At 42.2% G+C, this 26,669-nt stretch overlaps 1 protein-coding gene across 1 annotated transcript in view; it reads right to left on the bottom strand.

Moving 5' to 3' along the window:
- Positions 1-26,669, bottom strand: part of PITPNM3 (PITPNM family member 3) — a 345,453-nt gene that overhangs the window by 5,492 nt on the left and 313,292 nt on the right. Inside the window, exons 11-15 of the mRNA XM_024206929.2 lie at positions 17,871-18,065; positions 16,728-16,876; positions 10,434-10,550; positions 8,969-9,085; positions 1,365-1,513 (exon numbers count right to left, since the gene is read on the bottom strand). Of these exons, the coding sequence (XP_024062697.2) occupies positions 1,365-1,513; positions 8,969-9,085; positions 10,434-10,550; positions 16,728-16,876; positions 17,871-18,065 (727 nt within the window). The remainder of the gene's footprint in view (positions 1-1,364; positions 1,514-8,968; positions 9,086-10,433; positions 10,551-16,727; positions 16,877-17,870; positions 18,066-26,669) is intronic.

The raw sequence follows: 26,669 nt of genomic DNA, 5'->3' as shown, positions 1-26,669 counted from the left end.
CTGAGGAATGCAGATCATCCTTTACCCCAACCCCACCCACAAGCAGGCTTTGGATTACCCAAGCTACACCTTTGCTAGGGCCTTCAGACGGCCCTGATCCCCTGCATTTGCAAGACTAAACACTAGTTAGTGGAGTCCCACTGGCTGTTATTATTTGTATTACTGCAATGTCTATACATTGCAACCGTGATCAGGGCCCCATTGGGCTGGGCATTGTACAGACATATGAAGAGACTCTCACTGCCCCCAAAATGCTTAAAATAAAAATAGGCAAAGCACACAAAGGGTTGGGGAAAGGAAGCACTGGGAAATGGACACAAAGAGATGAAGTGACTTGCCCGAGTTTGCACAGGAAGTCTGTGGCAGAACTACACCGGCCACAAAACCATCCTGTCTCCAGTATCTTATTCAAATCTACAGTGATGGCTCACGTGATGTGAATGACCATTACGAAGCCCAGGGGAGGCTTTCCTGCAAGTGAGGGCTTTCAAGTATCATAAAGCACTTTGACTAGTTTTACTCCTACAGCTTAGTATATTAATCTTAGCAATTAACCAAGTCTGCCTTTGGTCTAGAAAGCAAAATTAACAGGAGACTTGTCCCTCTAAAAGAGCATCATTCCCCTTATGTGCATTAATTAAAACATGTTTTCAGATGGTAGCTAAGGATCACATGTGTCGTTTGTTGCCAGTTATTATTTGTACTGCAGTAGCACGTAGGAGCCCCAGTCATGAACCCCACTGTTCTACATGCTGTACAAAACACAGCAAGGCAGCTATCCCTGCCCCAAGGCGCTTGCAATGTAAGTAACCCCCTTCCCTCTGCTTCCGTCCTCACTCAGAGCCAGGCTAGCTGACTGCCTTGCTCATCTTCAGAACTGCCACCTTGGAGTACAAAAGTTAAAAGATCTGTTCAGTGGGGGTTTGCCAAGAGGTCCCACCCCCCAGTGCAGATATCCTGATCATAGCCCCACAGTGAACCCCTTTAACTGATATTTGCCCCCATCCCCTCTGTCTATCCACACAGCAGTACCCATTTCCACAGCTGGAACAGATACGTGACCGAGCTCTGAATGCCCTCTCTATCCAGACAAGGGTCATCATTTGGCCCACGATGCCTAAAAGCATGGGCTCTTTGTCTACATATTGAGCCCATGATGATGGAATAAACATCTCCAGAGCAATAACTTTGCTCATTGTTGTGGACAAACAAAAAGTGCTTTTGCTCCGTTTGAAGAATGGCACTCATGGTAAATGCAGTTTTCTGTTGGGTTTTTTGTTTGTTTGCTTTTTAATGGCATAACTCTCTTTGTACTAGGGAATCCCACACCTTAATTATCCAACATTGAAATCTGAAAATATTACCTAACCACCATTTTGATGGGATACACGCCAACTCTAAGCCTCTTCTGTTTGGGTATGTTGTAGGATATTCTGCCACTGCTATTGGTGATCTCTGTGTCGAAATACACCCACCTCCCCGAAGAGGGTTCAGTCATAATAAGGATATCAACCTGTAAAAGTACAAACAAACAAAAATCTATTACATGTGTTAGAATACAACACCCATCAGACTCATAGCACATGCCAGACTGGCTCAGACCAGTGATCTAAGTAGTTTACTATCCTGTCTCTGACAAGGGCCAGTACCAAATACCTCAGAGAAAGGTGTAAGAACCCCCACAGTAAATGGTTATGGGATAATCTGCCCACTGGACAGTTTTCTCATAACCCCTCTATAGTTAGAGGGTGTTTTATGTCCTGAAGCATGAAGATCTATTATTTACCACTTTTTTTAAATTACTGGGCTCAATCTTGCAACATACTGAGTACTCTGTACTCCATCTTGCACAGCACTTAAGCACACAATTGCCCCTATTCGAGTCACCAGGGATTACTTCTACACTGAGTGTGCTTAAGTGCGGTGCAGGATTGGCACCAGAGTGCTCAGCATCTTGCAGAATCGAGCCCCTAACTTCGCATATTCCTGTTATCCCTATAAATGTCCAGTTCTCTTGGCCTGAATGACGCCTTGTGGCAATGAGGTTTGAATACAATTAAATGCTAAAACCCTTTTGAAAGCTTACAACAGAAGTGTTACCAAAATCTACCAATGCATTTACCCCCCCTCCCTCCCCCTGCCCCCCTCCAGCTGCTTTTAGACTTCAGTGTGAAGTCATAGTTCTCATATAGACACACAGCAGGATGTTTCTGAGGATTTTGTTTTTCTAAGTCCTGAAACTTTCTATTGCTCACACTGTTCATTTTGTGTACCCTAAGTGGATTCTGTATCTGAATCTTTCAAGTACCCCCTTAGCACAAGGAAGGAATGGGGAAAACATGAGAAAGTTTTGATAACAATAAAGTGAGAAGAATCATTTCTCTATGGACAATTTTCAAAGGAGTAGTGGATCTATAAAGAAAGAAGAGATGTATTTTCTTTAGTGAATTACAGCTTGAACTTTATTTTATTCAACCATTCAGTTCTTCCCTTTTTCTTTTATAAAGATGGGGAAAAAAATCTTCTGTGGTGTCAAAGTAAAAAGCAATTTCACAGAAAAAGCAAACACACAAACTCTTTGGTTCGCACTCTCAAACAAGTCTCCTCAATCATATCCATTCCACAGCAAGGACTTTATGGTAGGAACATAAAATGCTACTGATTGCTATGTCTATTCACCGTGCCTCAGTTTCCCCATATAACATGGAGAGAACGATGCTTGCCCTCCTTTGCAAAGTGCTTTGAGATCCTTAAATGAAAGGCGTTATGTACAAGTGCAGAGTGGTACTTTTTCATTGTGAGATTTGACAGCCCCCGCGAATTAGAATGTTAACTACACTTGCATGAGTGAAAATTCCACAGCCCAAATGAATTCTTCAGGGGAGTCGGAATGACAAACACTTCTTTTGCACCATTAAAGGCACGCGAGACTAAGGACCTTTACTAACGACAGAATTTTATTACATCCTAACGCAAGCTTTGCTTTCCCCATTGCTGAAATGCAGCCCTTTCTGAGGCATGAATGCAGCAAGGCAGACCACGGGCACACAGAACAATGTGGGGGAGGGAAGTGTTGTCAAAGGACAAAGCCCCAGGCTCATTAAAGCCCTTACGGGGGGGGGGGGAGAATCCGTAAAATAATAAACACTGGTGTAAGTCGGCACAGCTCTGCCAAAGTCAAGAGGCTGATTTACACTGGCTGAGAATCTGGCCCAGCTTTCACATGGAACAGCTGGGGACTCTGTTTCTAAAGTTTTCATTTGAACATGCAACACAGGGCTTAGATGCTATGGTGGCATAAATTAAAGGCTTAGGCCCTGATTCAGCAAAGCACTTGAACATGTGCTTAAAAGAGCTCTGCTGAATTAGAGCTTTGGATACCATGGTGATGGGCACTCTAGGAACCCCCAGCTTCGATAGAACAGACATGGAACTCCACTTATCTTCCTCGGAACTGGGGTTAAATTGACCTTAATAGGATTGCATGTCGAATCAAGGCATTTCATGGCTGAAATCCTGGAGTCTCCCTTGCAGGAGAAAATAATGGGATTTGGGGTTACATTTAACAGAAGGGCAAACTCCAACATTACCCAAAAATAGAGTTATATGTTGTGTGGCCAGTCTGAAACTATTTATGTTACAGTGCACCTCCCCATAGAACACCGAGCATGCAGAAAAATGCATAATGAAAGAGACACTGGAAACAAATAAAATATTAATAAAGCATGTAAAATGCCTTTGAAAGATCCAAATTAAGCATCTGACTGTGATCAGAACAGCATTTGGTTTAACTGCACTACCTTCTCCCTCACTCATCATCCCTGCATGAGTTTGTTTCCGTACACATCTTTATAGCTTAATAAGTAATGTCTCTCCAAGTTAGTCTTTTTATGTCCTTCTCCCACCACTGTATTTTGGGTTATACCAGAGACATATATTTAAATAGCAGTAGTGGGTCTGCAGTCTGAAAGAGGAATAAACTGGGATACGTTTTCAATCTAGTTAGTTTCATGCTTGTACCTGTTAGAAGCCAAATGTGTTCACTGTTACTGAGATGACAGAAAGTCGATGGGAATACAAATGAGCAGTCTGTAGAAATCCTAAATGGACTCTTTTGAAGAATTCCCTTGGAAAATGGAATATACGTGTAAGCTACAGCACTGTGCCTGACAGGAACAAAGAAATTCTTGCCGTTTTCAAGCATCTCAACCCCAGGGTGAGGTCAGTAAATATTCATCCCCATTTTACAGATGGGGAAACTGAGGCATGGAGCAGTCACATGACTTGCCCCCAAGGTGGCATGGCACTGCGCCAAGTTTAGAATCTTGGTCTCCCAGTTCTGTGCTCTAACTGGGAGGCCTCCCCTTACTAGCATCCAACACTGACTTCTCTAGTGTATTTTTACACAAGAGGCTGAAAGCAATCATAGCTCAAAGAGAATTTTTTGCTTACTGATGAGAGCAACCTAAAGTGAAGCTAACTACATCCGACTCCCAAATCATGCATAAAGTGATGCTTATGGAGTGCTCAAATCAGCACAGGATCCAGCTAATTTAAGAGTTGTCGTCCTCCCACGGCTCCTTCTCATGCCTCTATAATCAAAATCAGTATGGATTTCAAGTGACCTTCTTGTATCCTCTGCAGACACAGTGTGCTTTGTTCTCTTGCATTGCTAGCAGAACAACCCCAACTCCTGAGTTCGGTGCAGGAAGCAGGGGCAGATCAAACACGTAGGCCAGACTAACTGCTGCTGCAAAAGTGCACCAGGGAGGGGGAGTAGATGGCACAGAGAGCAGACAGCGTGCCAGTGATTCAGTTCTCGAAGCACAAGCAAGGGGACCTCAGGCATTCCACACATGAAAGGGGCCGGAGCCAGCGTCTCACCCTCCCAGCACAGCCAGTGGCACTAAGGGAACACATGCCGCATCATTTTAAAGCATAGATTATTTGCTGCTCCTGAAAATGCTACCTGCCTGCCTCAGCACTGAGCAGGCAAAATGCCACCTGGGCGGCGCACATCCCCCACCTGGAAACATGCGTGTGAGTGCAAATGCCACAATCTAGTCCTTCAACAGCTCGAAAGGCAGGGTGGTCCAATGGATGGGGCACCTGAGTGGGACGCAGGAGACCTGCATTCCATTCCTGGCTCTAACTGACTTGCTATGTAGTGCTGGGCAAGTCACTTCACTTCTCTGCTTCCTTTTCCCTCCCATCCCGTCACCGTCTTGCCTATTTAGACTTTTAAGATCCTTGGGACATGGACTCATTCTCTCTGTTTGTACAATTGTACCTAGCACAATGGGGCCCCTGTCTTACTTGGGGCTCTAGATGCTACTGTAATATAAATAAAAAATGATGTGGAGGGGGGTTACTTCATGAGCGGGCGGGAGGTGTAGTCTTCTTGAATGCATAACTGAAGCCTTTTAATATAAAGCAAATATACTATGAGACTGCATTGTTCACTCATAATCAGATAGGTTCAAAATATCAATTAATTCTACATTTGAGGAATGTTATGCATAAGTAGTAATCAAGTTCTGGAGCAATATAACTAATGTGCTTCTCATAATGCCAGTACTGATGCCCGCTCCCAGCTTCCTATTCATCACTGTACCAAAAGATAGATATATATATATAAAATGTGATCAGAATAAAGAGTGGTTGAAAATCTAATAAAAGGGCTATGATAAACATCTGCAATAAAGTTTGAGCAAATCTGTGATCTTATCCCCTATGTCATCTCAAGTAATAGGGCTGTTTCAGAGTTCTTACAAACCAAGACACCAGATTGAAACAACGATCTTAACTAAATGTAACCTCACCCCACTTTGATAATTAAATTTATATTGGCACAGGAAAGGCTGAATTCTGCAATGAGATCATAGCAGCAGCACATTCTTAGGAATTGTAGAGCAGAACAACAAAGCACTGTTTATGACAGAAATACTGTTATATGCACTCTACTGGGTTTGGAGTCAACATAAGGAGGCAAATTCATCCCCTGCTGTAGCTTAATTGATTTCAATGGAGTTACTCCCAGAATAAATTTAGTCAACTTCCACCATGTCACTCAACCAAGAGTTCTCTATGGCTGCATTAGGAAAAGCCATGCAATTTTTGCCTTTCACAGTAATTCAGTTGTGGGGGACTTTGCTATTACATTAAAGGCAGAGGTGCAACGAGGTTCCCTAAGCTGCGTTTCCAAATGCAGCGGAATGGGGAACAAACCTGCTTTGAAAAGCCATTGGCGCGTGCGCACACACAATTTTCTTTTGGAAATGTACCTGCAATCTGCCACCATCCCAGACAATAAAGATTGTTGTATTGAGGGGGTTGGACTACAGGATCTGCACACCTCTTGAAATTAAATGGCCCATTTTAATAGTTTACTCTCCAGATATTTCACCTTTAACGAGCACTATATTAACCAAAGTTCACTATGCAACCAAGGAACCAGTCCAACAATGGCAGCAGAAATTCAGGCTTCCTCCTCCTACCCCTGCAATGGTCCTAATTTCTGAGGGGACAACCTTTAGATATGGATATCTGGCACCAAGCAAGCCTTAGCCTGTCTGCTAGGTTTTCAAGGAGGTGGCCAATGGTGCTTTTGAATTCTATAGGGTGAGAATCCAAATATTTACAAGGGAAAAGTGCATCAGAAATGCTACCAAAGAGGAGAGTGACAGTGACTAAATTAAATAGTCCTGGTACATGCAGTGAGTGCCCCCCAACTTCACTACAGTTATGTGACTGCCAGCATTCTATACACATTTGTCACAGCCAGGCTACGGGAACCAAGGTACCTGTAAGCACAGAGGTTCTTAGCCTTTTCCATACCAGGATCCCCACCACCTTCCCATGTCGCAATTTGAGAAAGGAAAGGCAGTAGGACAGCTGGTTGTGACCCTCACGTTGAAAACTGCTGCTGTGGCCAATTCTCTATCCAAGGTCACATGAAATAATGGCTGTTTCAGAGTACTGGAACTCCAAGCAAGACTTCTTTTGCACTGAAGTAAGAGTCTCACTGTGCCACGAGGAAGTCATAATACAGACTGATTAGGGCTTATGCCTGATAATTAGTCCCGGTTGGCTTCTTTAGCTCACTTTCCCCAGTTTAGCACGTGTGATGCCAGGGATTGTACTGCATCAGGTAAAGGGAAAAAAAAAAATCTGCCCCACGTCTACATTCCATGAAACAAAGAAGGGGCATGTATTTCCTGGTAGCTGAGGTGTGTTAAATAGCAGTGAGAGCACAACGCAAGCTTCCTTTATGTAGACCAGTTATTAAGAGTGATTCTTTAACTGCAGATGGTTTCAAAAGCAAGATGCCCGAGGTTAGAGTGCAAGCAGTAGATTGTGCTCAGAACCCATTATTTCATTCCTAGCCTGTGATTACATTCAGCTCGGCTGTGTCACGACCCTGCCAGCAATGACAGGGCTAGGGATGCTATCTGTTGCTTTTCAATAATTCAGCTACCACCACCGCCTTCATTTTCCTCTGACAAAACAGTGATAGTTATGCCATCACCTATTGTAAATGAAGGCTGATAACTCATTTAAGGAAACAACTGCAAGTCATTCTTTTAAGGCTATGTTCATGGTATTAAACCACACATCTAGAGGGGGCACATTTTTGTTTATACAAGCTGATGGTATAAGTGTAGCAATTCGGACCTTGTCATTATTTTCGGTTACAGACATTTGTTACTAAATAAAACTGCACTGATCATGAAATCTAAATATGACAGAGCCACTGTACTGTTGGGCGACTCTACTGAAGCACAAAAAGATTCACCATTACAGTTTGCAATGAATCTGTGCCTATGTAATAAAATAACCACAAGCACTAGTATAATGTTTTTCATCTGCAGAACTCAAAACTCTATGCAAAGGTATCAGGATAAGCATCTCTATCTCCATGTCACAGATGAGAAAATTGAGACACGGAGAGGCGAACTGTTTTACTTTACTCAAAATCACATAAAAAGTCTGTGGCTCAGCTGGGTACAGAACCCTGGTCTCCTGACACCCAGGCAAGCGGCCTGTCCACTGCACTGCTATATGCCTCACTGCGAAATTCACTTCCTGGTCAACAGCGGGGATACACTGGTAGCTTGAGAACTTTTGTCCAAAATGCACAGCCCTGCCACTTGAGCTAAAAGAGAATCTACAATAGGCTGGGTAGTATTGTATTCTCTGCGTATCAGTCACTAATGGGCATCACACAGGCCTGACGTTCTACCCCAAAAGTGGGCTGGGTGGTTCACCGATCCTGCAACAAGCGCAATGATGTCCAGTGACACCAATGGGGCTCTGCCCCTCCAGTGCTCACTGCATGATCAGACCATACACACTCACTGGTTTATTGTAGCTGAACGCTTGGCTTTATTAGCCTTAAACACTTCTATTGTATGAGACTTTTGGAGCAGTAATGGGCCCAGCTGTGTCACATTACTACTCTGGTGCTAAACTTCATCTTCAGGCTTCGTAGTTTAAGAGAAAACAATGATGTGACTCCCCCAGAGTCCCAATTCCTTTATCCGAATGTCTCATCTGGGGGATATACATTTTTCTCCCATGATTTGCCGCTGCTACAGAATTCTCTCTTTTAATTCTCGTTCAGGACGTTAATTCTGTCTCCAGTAGGTGGTGTGATAGGATGGAATGCTTAGTAAATCACTTCACAGCTGACGCTGAGCATCCACCCGTTCAGATGGCCAGGAGCACATAAGAAAGGTGATGGGTAGAAAAAGTCAGATATCAGAAGGGTTGTTTCAGCACATGTTTGCCAGGGTGACAGGAGATACTAAACATAGTCCCCATCACTGTGGAGTCATCTATGGTGATATAGACAGATAAGTGTGTCACTGTGGAGTCATCTATGTAATACAGACAGTTAAGTGTGCTCAACACATGTCACCACTAACATTAATTTGGGGGAAATGATCCACAGAAGCTCTAGCTTTACCTTTTCACCCGTTAAAGCGACCATATCCAGGGGGCCATACATAAACCGCCCAACCAGTATCTGAGGACCATCTTCAGCTGCAATGACGTCGTTTGCTCTGTGATTGGCAGTTACATTCTGAAATGAAAGCAAAAGGTTAGTATTTCCACGTTGTTATGCCTTTGATAGGCTTTGTATTAGGTTGTTTGTATTATATTAGTGCCTACGCCCCATCAAGGTCAGAGACGAAAGACGCTCATACTAAGAGGTAGTCTCTGTCTCAAAGAGATTGATTATAATCTAAATAGATGAGGCAGACAAAGGGCGGGAAGAAGGGAATATTATCCCCATTTTACAGATGGGGAACGGAGGCACAGAGAGATCAAGATTGGGATTTTTCAAAAACACATGAATTACTTAGGAGGAGCCCAAGTCCCATTGAGAAAATCAGCAGGACGTGTGCTCTTCTTAAGTGGCTTAGGGTGGCATTTTCAAAAGCACCTAAGGAAATTGTTCAAGGTCACACAATGAATCTGGCAGAGCCCAGTGCAGCACCTGAATCACATGGCCACCCTTTCTCTCCAATGTTCTAGTATTGTTTATTAGTATTATAATAGTACCCCAAGGCCTCAGCATGCTGGGTGCTGAACAGATCCAGACAACCCTGTATTTAAACAAACATTAACACTACTCCCTGGGGTTGAAATTCTGCCCTGGCCCTTACAGAAGGCTAGGACAAAGCACATGAATGCTTAGGCCTTTGCCCTTGGAGAGGAGAATCAAACCCAGCTGTCACAATTCCCAATTCTCCTGAATCTCACCATTGGATCCCACTGCCCTAATAGCAAGATTATGATTGAGGACTAGAAATCACAATCCTCGTGTTGTCTGGTTTAATAGCACCGGAGAGGGATAGTTCTGTGCCTTAGCCACACAAGTAAGGAGTCAGGACGTTCAGGTTCTATTCTCAACTCTGCCAAGTACGCACTGGTCACTTTACCTTTTGGTTCTCTCCCTCTGAAAAGCAGGGCAGATGACCTACCTCACACTGTGTTGGAGAGCTCTGACTTGTGAATCTCTGTGTTTCTGAGAATTAAGCTAAGCAGGGGCAAAATGTTATGTAACCAATATCCACTATTCACCTAAAGATGCTTTGAGTTTACAGATCAACCTATTGTGCTTGGAATAATGTTGCTTTAATTTTAACACCATTTTTGTTGTTTTATAGCACTTAAGGTTGTTTTTTTTTGTTGAAGCCTCAGAATTCTGTTCTTTTAGTTCTCACTTCTATACGTTCACTGTCAGTAGAATACATGCACACACACATTCCCTCCTTCTCCCTAGAGATACTTAATGCTTTTCAATTCTTTACTCATCTGCAGTTATGCAACAATCACACTGCAGGTGAGAGAACTGCATTCCATTGAAATTGTTGCCAGGAAAGACGTATATCTGCATCTGCTCTGGGATGATACATGATACGTACTCGGAGCTTGACGTGTGTCCTCTTGCGTAGCCATTTCTCTCGTGGATTGGAGGGGCTTAGTGTTGCAGGGTCCAAGCTGTCATTTTCCTTGACATTCACATTTTCATACCTCATCACCTGAAATGAGATTAAGGTTATAACAAATGATGGGCAGCCACCAGATTGGTGGGGGAGGAGGAAGCACAGTGCTGCAACAGTTTAGTTGTGTTCCCCAGATCATATGGTACGAATACGCTAGAGAAATGGGTAATCGGATCAGGAATATTAATGTACCTGCATTTCATTCACCTTAAGTGTCAAGCAAGCAGAGGATGTTATTGTATCTGCACAATGCAGGGCAGCAGCTCATTGTGTTGTTTTCCATTCACAATGAAGCAAATTTATTCCTGCTTCAGACTCAAATCCTCACAACCCACAGAAGCTAGAGTAAACAGTGGGAGTGTTACATAAGGATCGGGGACAGTTGCATCCTCTCCTCCTGGGCTGTGAAGCCATCCACAAAGCAGTCGCATGGTAGTTTATGGACCACAGTAGCATTTGCTGCAACCTTCCCCTTTCCTTGATGGGCCTGGTGGCCCTCTCCCTGACCCCACTTGCACTGGCTTTCCGCACCTATCCCCCATGCGAGTAGTTCCACGTATTAGGTCCATATGCAGTAGCATAACAACAAAGATGCCAGCACCATTCAGTCCAGTGGTTGAACATGCAAAGCTTGATTAAAATACAAGTCTAGCCATACTCCCATATGATCTAAATGTCAGCACCCAACAGGGAGCTATTGTGCTCTCTGTGGTTCTAAAGGAACAGTCTACAAACTTAAACAAGAGAAGGTTTGTACTCTGACTGGCGACCGATGGACCATGGAAAGCATGAGGTTACTTCTGTGTAAATGAGCAACTGGCTCACCAAGCATAAACCTTCAGTTCAGCCTCCTCCACAAGCTAATGTGAAATGGCTGCTGTTGACTATTTCAACCTCCATATGGATATCGTAACACTCCTTCAACCTGGTGTCTAAGATTCCCTCCTGATGGGCATTTAATAGAGAGGAGCCAAACCCAGAACCTTTTAAGCCAATCTGATGTCCCCAGCCTGGTTCACACTGAAATGGAAAAGTGCCTGTTGAAACTGAGATGTCCCAACTGCCTAGAAGAGATGGGTGCCCAACTTTTTTAGGCAGTTTTGAAAATCTCAGCCTTGCTTTTGTTTTAAATGTATATTTATATGCAAGTTAGTGAGACCCGCAGACTTGCCAGTGCAGCCGCTGCTGTCTCAAAGAAAGGTCCTCTGAGTAAAAGCCTGCTATATACAGCCCCACGGCTTTCAACTGGAATTAGGGGCCTAACAGATTTACAAAAGCACCAAAGCAGGTTAGGCACCTATCTGAAACTTTAGGCACCTAAATACCAGTGTAAATCTGGCCCTAAGTGACTTGTTTAAAGTCACACAGGAAACCTGTGACAGGAACAGGAATTAAACCTAGGTCTCTGAGACTCCAATTCAGTGTTCACCACAAAGCCAGCATTCCTTTCCAATCCAGGCTAAGCAGCCATTTACTTGTAATGCTATGTTTCTGAGACAGTTGTTCCAATGGATTGGTTCCTTGCCTGTGTCAAAGTACATCAACAATCTCAGCAGGATCACCTGAAGAACCATCTATAGTTATTGGAACAACTGACTAACCAATTAATTGTCCACTGTTTTTTACCTCACCCGCTTCACAGACAGAGGGGTTATTTTGAGAAGTGAGAGGAATAGCACTGGAGAGACAAGGTGGGTGAGGTAATATCTTTTATTGGACCAACTTCTGCTGATGAGAGAGAGAAGCTTTCGAGCTCCCACAGAGCTCTTCTTCAAGAATGGTACTGATCGACTTTGCTATCTCCCTCTCAGGATCGGGCTTTAATGGAACCATTGAAGAGCACTCAGTCTTGACATTTATAATTTATAAAATATAATGTGTCATGAGCAGAGAGAAGGGCATTGCAAAGGTGGGGGCAGAGGATGAGGGGTGTTTCCCCTCTAATATTTAGAGGTATGAGAGGAAGGAAAATATCTTTTCATAGAAAATGACATGGTAACTTTCAGCCCACAATGATTTTTTTTTTCTCCACATAAAGACAGCCAAGTCTAGCTGACTTTCCTCACATGGATAAACCTCCTGGAGTTCTAGGGACTACTTGTATGAGTCAAGACAGACCTGATTTGTCTTGGGAAGCCTTTCACCTGAAGTTTACATCTGTGCTACTTGTTGTCTTAACTTGCAAAAAATCTTATGGGGAAAACGAACAGGAAAATCAAATTTGCTAATGGAAAGATAAGTACATTTCTAAAGCCAAGTACAAGCAGACCTGGGTAACCCATGATTGGCTTTACTCTATACGAGTGACTGTCTAACAGGTATAGAGGACTCTGGGGTTTTAGTTTAGACAGGGTATTTATTCACCAGCACAAATCCCATTCACCATGGGCATTGCTCAGTCAAAGACAATTCGGCCCTACAGAACGTTCATTAACCTGAATCTGTATAGAGGCAGAGCGATCAAGTTGTACCTGGATTAACTAGTCATTTACACAGTGCTGTAAATCTACATGGTCCTTCAGAGACATGGTCCCTGCCCCTGAAAAGCTTATAATCAAATTACACAAGAAAAATCACATACACGGGTCAAGACACAGCACAACAGCTCAGCTGCGCGCTGGGGGTTGGGGAACACTGAGGAGGAGAAGGTAGGAAGGATTGCTTGGAGAGAAGTAGGAATAGGGAGGGATTTGAAAGAGGAAAGGAGAGGGTGCTTGATAGAAGAGGGAAGAGCATGCCATGATAAAAAGGCATAAAGTCCAAAGCTGGAGAAGAAGAGGGAGGGAGCAGTAAGACACAAGCACTGGAAATGAGAACAAATTGTGTGTATGTGTCTGTGTCTGCAGAGCTGAAAATCAGGGACCTGAATTCTATTACTTGAAGAATTATTTTCTAAAAATAAAATTCTAAATGTGACCACTTCTCTGCTTTAAGGAGAGCAGCAAATCTATTATTCTTTTAAATGGAGATTTGTTTTGTTTAATAGGTAAATTTTGCTTTTAACTGACTGATGATACTGTTTCTAGCAAAGTTTACTTAAACTGGCCTTGAGAATTCCACTGTGGAGAGAGCCTCTGACCATTTATTGCCAAGTTTGTGCTGAAATCCTCAGAAAGATATCTGCATAACCTCTTAAATCTGTCTACCTTAGGTGTTTCTAAGGGGCCCATTACCTTAATCTCTAAGCATCGAACAGGGAAGTTACGAACACTGGATCTAAGCCCCTGATTTTAAGCGCAAAGGGTGATGGATGATATGCTTCTATGAACTTTGCCAAAAAAGCATGAGTTACATTGAAGTTTGCAGTATCTGATAGATTGTTTTGCTAGGCACAGACTGTGTATATGCATGTACCTACACACACCCATATCCACAATGTGCACAAGCGTGTCTTGCATAATTTTCAAACCACTCAGACATTCTGGGAATCAGACTGAATCAAACCTTGAATAGCAGTGGGTTCGTATTTCATTAATGGTGCGGGGGGAGGGGAGGCAGAGTGAAAAATAAATGGAGACACTACTAGGAACATGGGGGAAGGTAAAAGAGGAGGCAGAAAAAATTGAGTATTGAAAAACAAATAGCATATACAGGATGTCTACCTCTGGCAGCTTAGCTTTGGATTGGAAGTTTTTTTCTATTCTTAGTGCATAACACCAGTTAAAAGAAGATAGGCTTGTGGAAAGAAACTGAATCAGCATGCGTGGGGGAGGGGAACATTTGACCTGGGGGAGGAAGGTTTACAAATCCCCAAATTAGAGGGTCTTCAAAAGTTGAACCCTGAGGTTTTTTGATCTCAAATACACGTAACGGCTATACAGAATGTATAGAAAGAGTAAATTATAAGGGTAAACACAAGAAACACTTCCCTCCTCTGTTCAGAGATGGTAAGTGTGTGAAAGTCTTTCCATTGACTTCAAGATTGAGATTGGCTTTAGACTGAGTCCAAGATGTATCTATATTACAGCTGTCCTCTGTCCTGGAATACGGAACATGATAATGACAAGTTTAACAGTCACTGGTTTCTTATGAAAATGCACAGGATTCTGTTCAAACAAAATGGCATGAAGTTACTAAATCAGTGTAAGCTGTAGATATTTTTAGGTTCCTTCTTGATAGGCAAATGATAGACTGATGAAGACGCTTTCTACTCACTTGATTAACTTGAGGGATAAGGATTGCACTCTACAAAATGGAAGGACCCATTGAAAAAGGTGACTGTTGAAGAAGAAAACAAAACCTCTTTCCAGATCTTGGCACCAGTGTCCAAGCTAAAGGTCCCCCTCAGTTCTGATAAAACCAGAGTCAATTAAAACAAGTATACATTGATACTGTACAGGGGCAGGAATATATAGGTTTTGACTCAGAATCGGCTGATAAGCTACTGCACCAACTGGAGGCAGATGACTCTTCTGAAAACTTGCATAAAAATTTAGCAATGGACTTTAGTGCTCCATTGACACACAGTTTTTATTCATGTTATGAAGCTCTTTGGCTGGACAATAAAAGTCAAAGAGAGACATTAAAAACTCCAACTGTTCATGTGTAGTGTTTCTTTAGTAGCTTTTCTGGAGCCAGTGGATCTCTTGCAAGTTGTGCATGTACCTTTTTCTACCTAGGTGTTATTAGATCTGTGTGGGAACTGGAATTCCCGTTCCAAGGGAAAACGCACATTTCCAAAAAAGATTTTGTTACAAATCTGAACGAAAAGTTGGAAATGTGCAATTTTCCATGCAATGGAAGTTAAATAAAAACCAGCCCTGTTTCAGAAGAACTGAATGGAAGTTTTCAACATGTCTGGCTGGGCAGCTGGGGATCCAGAGAGCTGAGCAGGTAGGCCAGCCAGGCCAGTCCAGTAGGTGGGCAGTTGGGCAGTCCAGCGAGCCAGATGGGCTGGCAGGAAACCAGACAGGCAGACTCTGTAGAAAGTCAACAGACCCCAGTCGTCGGCGGGCGGGCTCGAACCTGGGACCTCTGGAGCTATATGCATGAGCCTCTACTGCATGAGCTAAAAGCCATATAGCTGTTAGCTAAGGCTGTAGAGCAAACGCATTAATATCTCTTTCTCTAAGTGGTATTGGTGCCATTAGGAGGGACAGAACACCACAGCCAGGAGGTGTGTGTGTTACATCTGCATCAGCTGAATCGACACATCCCCAAGGAAAATTTTGGTTCCATCAAATCAGCATTTTTCAGATGCAGAAAAATTTCGACCAGCGCTTGTATTTATACTGTGCTGATCACCATGCAAAGAGCACCTACTCCTCATTTACACTCCTTAGAAAATCCTCTCCCAGATAAACAGAAGTCAGCTCACTCTTGATAACTAAAGGTAACACACACACATACTAATCATGGGGTCAGACTAATGTCTTGGTCACTCAGGGCCTGTTTTATCAGGAGTCAAAGCTCAGACTCCTCCATGCCCTCCGTATAAACACAGTATCCAATTAGACCAACCTATTATTTCTTCCAAAGTACATCAGTGCTGCCTGATATCTACAGCATCTTCTGTTACCAAAGAGTAGCGCTTACAGTGCCATACTGACTATGCAGACAATTCTTATCCAAAAATACAACCTTGATTAAAGCCCAGGAACTTGCACATTAAATTACTATTTGTATCCTTTGTGCCTATTTTTAGATGCCAGCTTATGACAATTCATCTCTTCTTCATTTAATATAAGTGCTTTTCATCTTCAAAGAGATTTATAGATAACTATTCAGCTCTCACTGCCGCTTGTTTTGTATTATCTCCCCTCCCCACTTTTTGGGTGGTACCCTAGGGAAGCCAAGCAGAAAGGGCAAATGCCTTCCCAAAGATCAAGGAGGATATGACAAAACTGAGACTGTAACCCACATCTTACTTCCAGTCCTGTGCTCTAGCTACGAAAGCATCCTTCTCTTAGAGTATATAACAATCATACCTCACCTGGACACTAAAGAGGTGACCTCCACCTGAGTTGATAGCAAAATTGAAAACAAAACAGAACAAATGTAGATGCCGCTGGGAACAGTGCCAGTGCAGGGACTGGAAAGCAGATGTTCCTGACTCCCGGTCATGTGCCTAGACAATGCCTGTTTCTCGGAAAGGATGAATAACTTTTCACCAAACGAAGGTTGCTGTATAGCTTAACATTCAAAGGGGTCTGATACAGATTATTACTGAGTCATACTGAGTTATCCTTTAGACAGACATCAGGATAAAATTACCTGTCTTAAAATGAATGCAACGACGTCAGTTGATTCCCAGTAGCTGGCGTGGAAGAGATGGGGCAGGGCCACTGTTGGGAATGCTGTTAGAACATCTGGGCAGTACAGGGCGTAATCTATTCGCTTTGTTCCCCACCATTTGGCAGTAACTGCAAAATAACAAACAAGCAACATGGCACCACGTTTCTAACAGATACCCTGTTAATAATCGCTATCTTTTTGATTTAGGCAACTTGGTTAAAAAGATTCTCCCAAAATTTAGGTTCCTGTAAAAGACATTATAAAGCCTAATATTAATTGTAATGTTTTCATGAATCAAAAACAGTCTATCATTTGGTTTCAAACAGTTGCTCAAGTGTTTTCAATGCAAATTGTACCATTAGTTGCATGCTGCTTGGGGCAGGGAGCATATTCACAGCTCCCAGCATGATGGGCTCTTGATTCTAACTGAGGGCTTTGCATGCTGCCATCATATAAACGATGATAAGTTATAATGTCTTAACACCATATACAATGAAACTGACTAGTTTAATTTTGTCACTTTATATTAAGAATTCACCCACAAATAGCTCTTAAAGGGTTAATCATCTCTGAATAATAGATGTTCTCAAAAAGGGTAAATTCATCAATTATAGATTAGTATTGTCCAGCAGCCAATAGGTTGCTTATAATGATCTATAGCACTTTAAGACACAGGACTTTTGTACATTCTTTGTAAATAAACAAAACTGCATCAAAGAAATACCTGACTATCACCAAATTCTCCTCCCAAATGGAACACCCACAGGGACCCAAACTTTGACTAGTTGCTTGGGTCAAAAAAGGAGCAACAGTATCCAAGATTGGAACATGCTTATAACACCTATTAAAATTTACTCCTTATAAATGACTTAAAAATACCCTTAATAAAAAGCATGACCTCAATTTAATTACCTTATCTGAGCAAAATGCAAAAAACCCCAACTATATAAATGGAGGACATTAACCTGGGTTAATTAAAATTCTAGCTTTTTAGGCTCTTAAAAGCACTACTAGTATTCCTGGAAATGGAAGATTCCCTGTTCAAAATAAACCTCCATAGGCCTGAGGCAGATGGAAGGATTGCCACTGTATCAGAAATAAACACCACAAAGTCTCACTCACTACTGGAGATGTTTGCTGATGGCAAGCTCTCTGTCGACCCGGAGGTTTCACTGTTCATGCTGACCAAGCTTGTCCTCCTTGTCTTTCCTTGTGACTGACTCTGCGTGTCTGGAGATTCTGGAGTCTCTGGAGAGGCGGGTGTGACCCTGGAGATGTTCTCAAGAAACAGGGCGCTCTGGTTGTGAAGAGTGTCAGCTGCATGTTTTAAACATGAAAATCAAAGAGAAGAAGAACATTGTTTTCTAACAATTTCATTGAGGTCAGTGGGAATTTGCCTGAATAAAGATCATGGGTGAGGTTCACTCTGGACAGAGCAAGTACAAGCTAAGGAGCCTATATGAAGGAAGCTACCAACTCCCACTGAAATTCAATGAGAATTGGCTACCTTAGGCCTAGATTTTCAAAAGTGACGACGTGATTTTGGATGCCTCCATTTCTGTGACCAGCTACATCTCAAATAGGTCTGATTTTCAGACAGTGGCTGCTTAGTTCTTAGAAAATCTGGCTCCTCTAGGGCAGGGGTTTCTCAACCTTTTTTTTTTCCCTGAGCCCTTCCATCCCCACCAACAGGCTATAAAAATTCCATGGCCCACCTGTGCTACAACTGTTTTTCAGTAGATGACGTTACTGGCATTTGAGGGTAGCAACCAGGGCAATTCGCCGGGGCCCCACGCCACAGGGGGCCCCGCAAAGCTAAGTTGCTCAGGCTTCAGCTTCAGCCCCAGGCAGCGGGGCTTGGGATTCGGCTTTTTGCCCTCGGCCTCAGAGAGTTTAACGTCAGCCCTGCTCTCTGGTTTATTTTGCTGGACGCCCTGAAACCTGCTCACAGCCCCCCAGGGACCCCGGACCTCTGGGTGAGAACCGTTTCTCTAAGGTATCTCAGACTGGGCACCCAAAAATTGAGGCATCCAAAAATTACTAATCAGATCTGAATATCTTGGCTTAACTCCTTTAGGCTCCTTTGCAAAATCTTGCCTAATTCCTTAAAATAAGACTTAAGTGAGTCATATGGTGCATAGGCCTCATGCTGGCCCATTCCACAGGGGTGAATTTCACCCTGTTGGATGTGGCACATAGTTAATCAATCAGTGCAAGTGCTACATGCCACTTAGACAATGGTACATTATTATTATTATTTGCATTTCTATACATGATTCCCTGTAGTTCAGGAAGATAGGGACATTCTCACACTCAGTGGATTTTGGGTTTCCTCCCCCCGTGTTTTCCACTCCAATTTTAGTTTTAAAGTTTATTAAATCACAAAGATGCCTTTTTCCAATGGAAAAAATGAAACCCTTGTTATTAAATTAATGGAATCCTGATGGTCATTCATTGACTGTGAAAGATTCATGTGAGCATCTTTCTTCGAGATTGAATTTTCTGACTCATCTCATATGCTCCAACTTATTGCATTAACGTCCATTAGCTTTGCCCAAATACCGCCTGATTTCCCACCAAAAATAAATGATTGCAAATAAAAGGAAGTGCGACGGAAGTAAACAGGTTTAAGGAATCCTCTCTAGGTGCAATAAAAAATCATGAGCAAGTGGTTTTACTGCTGACCTATTCCAACTGAGAAGTAGTTGAAATTATATTTTCAGCCTATACAAGAATAGTAAAATGTCTGATACCAAAATCATTACCCGAAAATAAAAGAAGCAGGTTTCTTTCTACATATCTCACTACTTTAATTGCTGTTTGATTGCTGCAGAGTGCGCATCCTAATAGTCCCAGTTGGGAAGCTAAATACGAAATAGCCAAAATGTGGTGAAGTCTATTAGACATCTGGCTTCCCGATTTTTATATGTCTGTGCACACAGACAAGTTTTTGCACAAATTATTACAGGGCTAAATACGGACAGCACAATAGGACTGCTTTGAAAATGATGAGATATGTTATCTTTCCAGGCCCTATTGATAAGATTATGGAAGGGATGGTATGATGGGATAGCCTAATTTTGGCAATTAATTCATCTCTGCCTATTAGCGGTAAATATGCCCAATGGCCTGTGATGGGACACTAGATGGGGTGGGATCTGAGTTACTACAGAGAATTCTTTCCTGGCTATCTGGCTGGTGAGTCTTGCCCACATGCTCAGGGTTTAGCTGATCGCCATATTTGGGGTCGGGAAGGAATTTTCCTCCAGGGCAGATTGTCAGAGGCCCTGGGGGGTTTTCGCCTTCCTCTGCAGCGTGGGGCACGGCTCACTTGCTGGAGGATTCTCTGCACCTTGAAGTCTTTAAACCACAAGTTGAGGAATTCAATAGCTTAGACATAGGTCAGGGGTTTGTTACAGGAGTGGGTGGGTGAGATTCTATGGCCTGCGTCATGCAGGAGGTCAGACGAGAAGTTCATAATGGTCTCTTCTGACCTTAAAGTCTATGAGTCTATTGAAGTCAATGGGAGTTTCACCCTCAGATTATCTAGGCAGTACCAATACGTGGAACAGCAAGGTGTAGGAGACTGACATTATTCCTGTGATGTTGATTTCTTTATTCCCCTGATACTATCAAACCAATTCTGTAATGGTGTAACAGTGATGCTTTAAAGAGAGTGGACTGTAGGCATGTCTGTTACATACAGAATTCTTGCTTCTTTGTGACTCCTGTAAAAGGACTGGCCAACTACCAATGGACAGTTTGCAGCACAGCCGAGCATGGTTAATGTGTATTTATTTAATAAAATAGACCAACTTCCTCTCCCACCCTCCCTACCCCGCAAATATGAAATATAAAAAAAATAAACCAATTCTGATGGTGCATCTCCCGCATCATTCGTATGCTGATTGTCTTCTTAGATTGTAAGCTGTTTGGAGCAGATACCATTTCTCCTTCTATGTGGACAGTGCTTAATATTGTGGGCATTACCAGAATACAAATAAGTGATAACAGTCACACTTTAAATTAAGGATACATTTATAAGTCGCTTATAAAGACAAAATTTATTAAAACATCTACTAATCATGTGTCAAGGATCGTTAAGGCCAACAAGTCAATAGATTGCTTATCACAATGGCTTATAACCATGTACAACACCTTCTAGTGATGTTCTTGTAACCATCTATAACACATACTACCCAGGTCTGTAACATGCGCATAACATTTGTCAATCATTTATAAATGTGCCATTAATATAAAGTGGGACCAATAACACTTTCTTTAAAGTGGCTTGTCCATCTTGAATACACATATGAAGGGCAGGCATCTTAAGGTGGTTACAGTACCAGCTACAAAGTGTTAAAGCACAACTGGTAACCAGTTGAATGGGATGTACGGTAAGGGAGGAACGCTGATCAAGAGCAGACAAGGCGGGCAGAACCTGCCTTGTTTTTCAATGGACATCACAAACCCCTAGTGATATTGGCAAGAGGAGAAAATGGGACTCAGTCCAGAGAACAGAGCAATAGAAGCAGAATGGTCCTTTGCACTGGGTCTCAACCTATTTACCATTGCGGGCCGCATATGTGTTACGTGTGCCGCATCCACACAATATATACACTATCTGTATGGCCCTGAGGTTGTCACATGGGCCGCAGCTTTGTGCTGGTTGGGTCGCAAATAGCCCACAGGCTGCGGGTTGGGAACCACTAGTCTATTGCAAAGGGAACTTGACAGGGATTCAGAAGACCTGAGTTCTGTTCCTGGCTCTGACGTGTTGTGTGACTTTGGGCAAGTTACTTCTCCTCCCACTCTGTCTTGTCTATTCAGATTCTCTTTTACCACCTGTTTGTAGAGTGTCTAGCATGGTGGGGCCCAGATCTCATTATTGTCATAGAAATAATACTAATGTGCTGGGTTTGCCTTCCCACATCCAGGTGTCACCAGCTTCCATTGTACTGAACACCACAACTATTTCATCACATTCACACAGAGGGGAATGCAATGGGGCCTGCCCACGCAGTCATGATAAGCCCCAGTTTTTAAGGGCATAATAGAATCTCCCCCTAAAAAATGCATCTGAAGCTTAAATTTTCTGTACATTATTGGAACTGATAATGCTTGAAAGAAATGCAGCAGAATGGGTTTCCTGTGAACACACACTGAAACCCTTTGAGAGAGTCTGGCTTATTCTGATTTCAGCCCGAACATCTCAACCGGAAGAGACAGCAACCAAACCCTATTACAATTGAGCCAGGGAAAGCAATTAAAGTCTAGCACCAAATAATGGAAGATGAGGTTTGGAGAGAATATGCTGAATTGTAGTTTCCATGGGAACATACCACGTTTTGAGTTTCCTCAAACCACACTGAAAACCTTCTTACAAAAGAATCCTGCTAAAGCAGAAGGGCAGGACAATCTGTGTGTGGTTAAGGGAAGGCTAGAGAATATAAAAAGATGAAGAATAACTTTGTTGCTGTTACTGTCCCAGCAAGCCATCCTGGTGAACCGGATATAAAGTGTGACTTCTAACAGAATGCCTCTATAAAAGGATCTCACAAGAAAACTACAAACATTACTTTATGCAGCGTAGCTATAGCTGTATTGGTCCCAGGACATTAGAGAAACAAGGTGGATGAGGTAATATTTTTCCCTTTGTGGATCTAGCTGTAGTCCTTTTAGGATAACAGTTGGATTTTGTTAGGGATAGGAAGGCTTACTAGGCTTAATATATAATATATGGAGATATACCTATCTCATAGAACTGGAAGGGACCCTGAAAGGTCATCAAGTCCAGCCCCCTGCCTTCACTAGCAGGACCAAGTACTGATTTTTGCCCCAGATCCTTAAGTGGCCCCCTCAAGGACTGAACTCAAAACCCTGGGTTTAGCAGGCCAATGCTCAAACCACCGAGGTATCCTTCTCCTCTCCCCTCCGACTTGCTCTATCCACCTGCACTTGGGATGTAGTCCACTGGTAGAATATATAGCAGATATTAAACTGATTCTACATTCATTCTCCTACCTTTTTATATATCATGAATATCATGTTTCCATACCATTGTCCCATACATTTCAAGTATCTCCATTCCTTTTCTTACTGAAATTGCCCTTGATAAATCGATAGCCTAACAAGGTAATCACATCCACATTAGCAACTGTATTGATAGTTGCAGTCAAATGAGTAATCATCAGGAAAAAGAACAGTTCTCAAGGCTAGCCAAGCCCCAGTGACTGTCAAAAATTCATCTGACAAAGGTCAGTCTTGATCACCATTAAACGCAAGGAGACAACTTTGGTTTACTGAAACTCTTAACATGTTCTTTGCATGTTGCTTGTGAAACAATGGTGTCTCACTGGAATAATAATAGACAGTAGGAACAGATCAATGCGGGCAGAGATTTGATACGCATATAAGTGACGCCATAAATTAACCCCTCTGAGCGGACTTTGAGATGGATGCTGTTGCCTACTGAAGAGAAAAGGAGGTCATCGGCATAAACCTGAGCCACTTTTCCTTACGTTATCTGACTCTAAATGGAAAAAATAAATCTGATCAATAGGTCTGAAAGTTTCAAGCTTAATCCTACACACAGTGCAGTGGGCATTAAGTCTCTTATAGTCCTTCAGTTAGCAAGAATTGGAAGGTAGCTATAGTAAACTCAGTTTTCACCATGTTCTCCAGCTTCATTGATCTACATCCTTCCTGTGAGTCACATCATGAAGTTCCCTTTCTGGTGGTAACCACTTCAACTGGGTTTCCAGATTCATGACCTTTTCACATAAAGGCACCAGTTGAGAATGCTAGGCCCACAGCTACAATAGAACCAGTCTCATTTTTAACTCTGTTCCAAATCTTCTGAAACAGGATCTGGAGAAGAGTCTCTTTTTTAAGATGAAGGGTTATCAGGAAAGGACGTTTTGGAAAGCGGTATAAACATCATGAAATGCATGGGATTAGGCTTCTCCGTAAGGGCCATGAAACCTTTCAGTTTTAAGACTTGCACTTTGCATGAAGGATATTGCAAGGTGGTCTGCCACAGGAAGGAAAAATCCATGTAATCAACAGAATGAATCCCATATTCATATAGCACCTTTCATTCCAAAAGATGATCCCAAAGCACTTTTATTTTGTTTAAATTAAATGACAGGATTTCATCCTTCACTGAAATACAGCTCACTTTGGGGTAAAACATGGCAACAACTTAAGTCTACATAGATTTGAAGCCAGGAGGTGAAGTTGGAGTTTCCAGTTATTCTGGGATTAATGCAAAAAGTTCCATGGAATCTGTTATAATCACAAGAGTTCAGAGACTCTGTTTTACAACTCATGCAACAGACAGCACCTCCAGCTGCACACTGGCCTTGTAAGAACGTTCTGGGAAGTGGGTTCAACATGATCCCAGAAAGAAGATCTGCTACTGCTAAATCAGCAACACCACACCGTGCAGCATCTGCAAGGTCTCCCCTTCAAGCATTCGCTCTATCTGAATCTGCTTAGCTTGAAAGAGCAAATGGGACCACCATGAAAGACAGCAAGGCTGCACTAATACAGTATCCTGTATCTTTGCTACCAGTCCTATGGAAGTATTCTATGGGCCAGATATTTAAAGGGATCTTGACATGGTCTCCTTTTTTGGAAGGCATAAGTCCTGCCATTTAGATGTCTACATACCTGATTTGCTAGGACATTTATGTAGAAAGGTGTCTAAATGATAGCATTTGCAGACACTATTCAGTATTGGTGCAGAAACATGCCTGTAAAAAAGGAATCTGCATTGAGAATCCAGCCCTCTATATTAGCCTGGGAATAAGTACTTTGGAGTTAGCACATACAGGCTGTAGCTACACTAGACAAATCCAGAGCAGCTTCCAGGGAAGAGCAAAGGATATTAATAGAGATGAAGAGATAAATAATAAATAAAAATGAAGAGAGATGCACCTTTGAACAGGGAACTGGATGGGTGAGACAATATTAAACAGCAACTCAAACTATTTGGAGTCTTCTGCACTAAGTAGTGAAATAAAGCCAACTGTTCACAGTGGGGAAGTGTCTGCAGCTGAACCTATTTTCACTGAAAAGTCTCTCAGTCAGGCTGCTGCATAATTCATAATCTTGCCCATTGAGCATAGGAATGCTTTACAAATCTTAGATCCAATTTGTGTTATGTTTTATACTGGAGGGAGACAACAGTTGGATAACACAGACTGCCAAAAACCCAAGCAAACACATCTCACATATCCTAGGAGGCACATCCAACAGACTTATAAAAATTTCTGAGGCACACAAAGAATGATCTGGAAAAAGGAGTAAACAGTGAGGTGGCAAAATCTGCAGATGATACAAAACTACTCAAGATAGTTAAGTCCCAGGCAGACGGTAAAGAGCTACAAAAGGATCTTTTGTGACTGGGCAACAAAATGGCAGATTAAATTCAGTGTTGATAAATGCAGAGTAATGCACATTGGAAAACATAATCCCAACTATACATATAAAATGATGGGGTCTAAATGATGTTACCACTCAAGAAAGATCTTGAAGTCATTGTGGATAGTTCTCTGAAAACATCCACTCAATGTGCAGCGGCAGTCAAAAAAGTGAACAGAATGTTGGGAATCATTAAGAAAGGGATAGATAATAAGACAGAATATATCATATTGCCTCTATATAAATCCATGGTACGCCCACATCTTGAATACTGTGTGCAGATGTGGTCGCCGCATCTCAAAAAAGATATATTGGAATTGGAAAAGATTCAGAAAAGAGCAACAAAAATTATTAGGGGTATGGAACGGCTTCCGTATGAGGAGAGATTAATAAGACTGGGACTTTTCAGTTTGGAAAAGAATCAACTAAGGGACGATATGGATAGAGGTCTATAAAATCATGACTGGTGTGGAGAAAGTAAATAAGTTTGTGTTATGAGGAGTAAATAACACTTCAACTAGGGGTCACCAAATGAAATGAATAGGCAGCAGGTTTAAAACAAACAAAAGGAAGTATTTTTTCACACAACGCACAGTATACCTGTGGAATTCCTTGCCAGAGGCTGTTGTGAAGGCCAAGATTATACCAGGGTTCAAAAAAGAACTAGATAAATTCATGGAGGATAGGTCCATCAATGGCTATTTGCCAGGATGGGCAGGGATGGTGTCCCTAGCCTCTGTTTGCCAGAAGCTGGGAATGGGCGACAAGGTATGGATCATTGGATGATTACCTGTTCTGTTCATTCCCTCTGGGACACCTGGCATTGGCCACTGTCAGAAGACAGGATACTGGGCTAGGTGGACCTTTGGTCTAACCCAGTATGGCCGTTCTTATGTTCTTAGAGAAGCATGATGGGATATATGATTTCATGCCATTCAGGGGGATATATGTTCCCTTGCTTTGGGATTGCCAATGACTGTCTAAGTACAGAGCAGAACCATGGCAAGATGATCTGCTATAGAGAAATTAATTTCTACATGCAAAGTATTTGGGAATCTGCTTTTTGTTTAAAACACTTTGACCAGCTCTATACCTGACCTTTGCTATCTTATTTCCACCTGACCCATCTCAGCATAGTTAGGGGATTGAATAAAAATACACAATAGCGTCATGGTGGATGGATCTCAATTATTAGTCTTGTTCAAAGTGGTAAAACTATTCCATTTGGTTTCTTGTTATAATTCCTTTATCCCTGAATACACTTATGTAGGCGTCATTTAACTGTAATGAAAAATGTGGCCCAGTTTAACCTTGTTGAGGAAAAGAAATCTATAATTTCAAATGAAAAAACCGTCGTGATTTAACTGAGTTTCTCCATGAAATTATTGAAAGTTGACATTAAGCTGTTTGTCAAAGCGACACATTAAGTGGAGAATCAGTATTTTAGCTACTATAAAAAGGTTGACATTAAATCTAGTAACACTTGACTGATAC

The sequence above is a fragment of the Terrapene carolina genome, unplaced genomic scaffold (assembly GCF_002925995.2).
Source record: "Terrapene carolina triunguis isolate 2854851 unplaced genomic scaffold, T_m_triunguis-2.0 Scaffold231, whole genome shotgun sequence".
NCBI lineage: Eukaryota > Metazoa > Chordata > Testudines > Emydidae > Terrapene > Terrapene triunguis.
The sequence above is the reverse complement of the archived record's forward strand: the minus strand, read 5'-3'. Positions and strand labels throughout refer to the sequence as shown.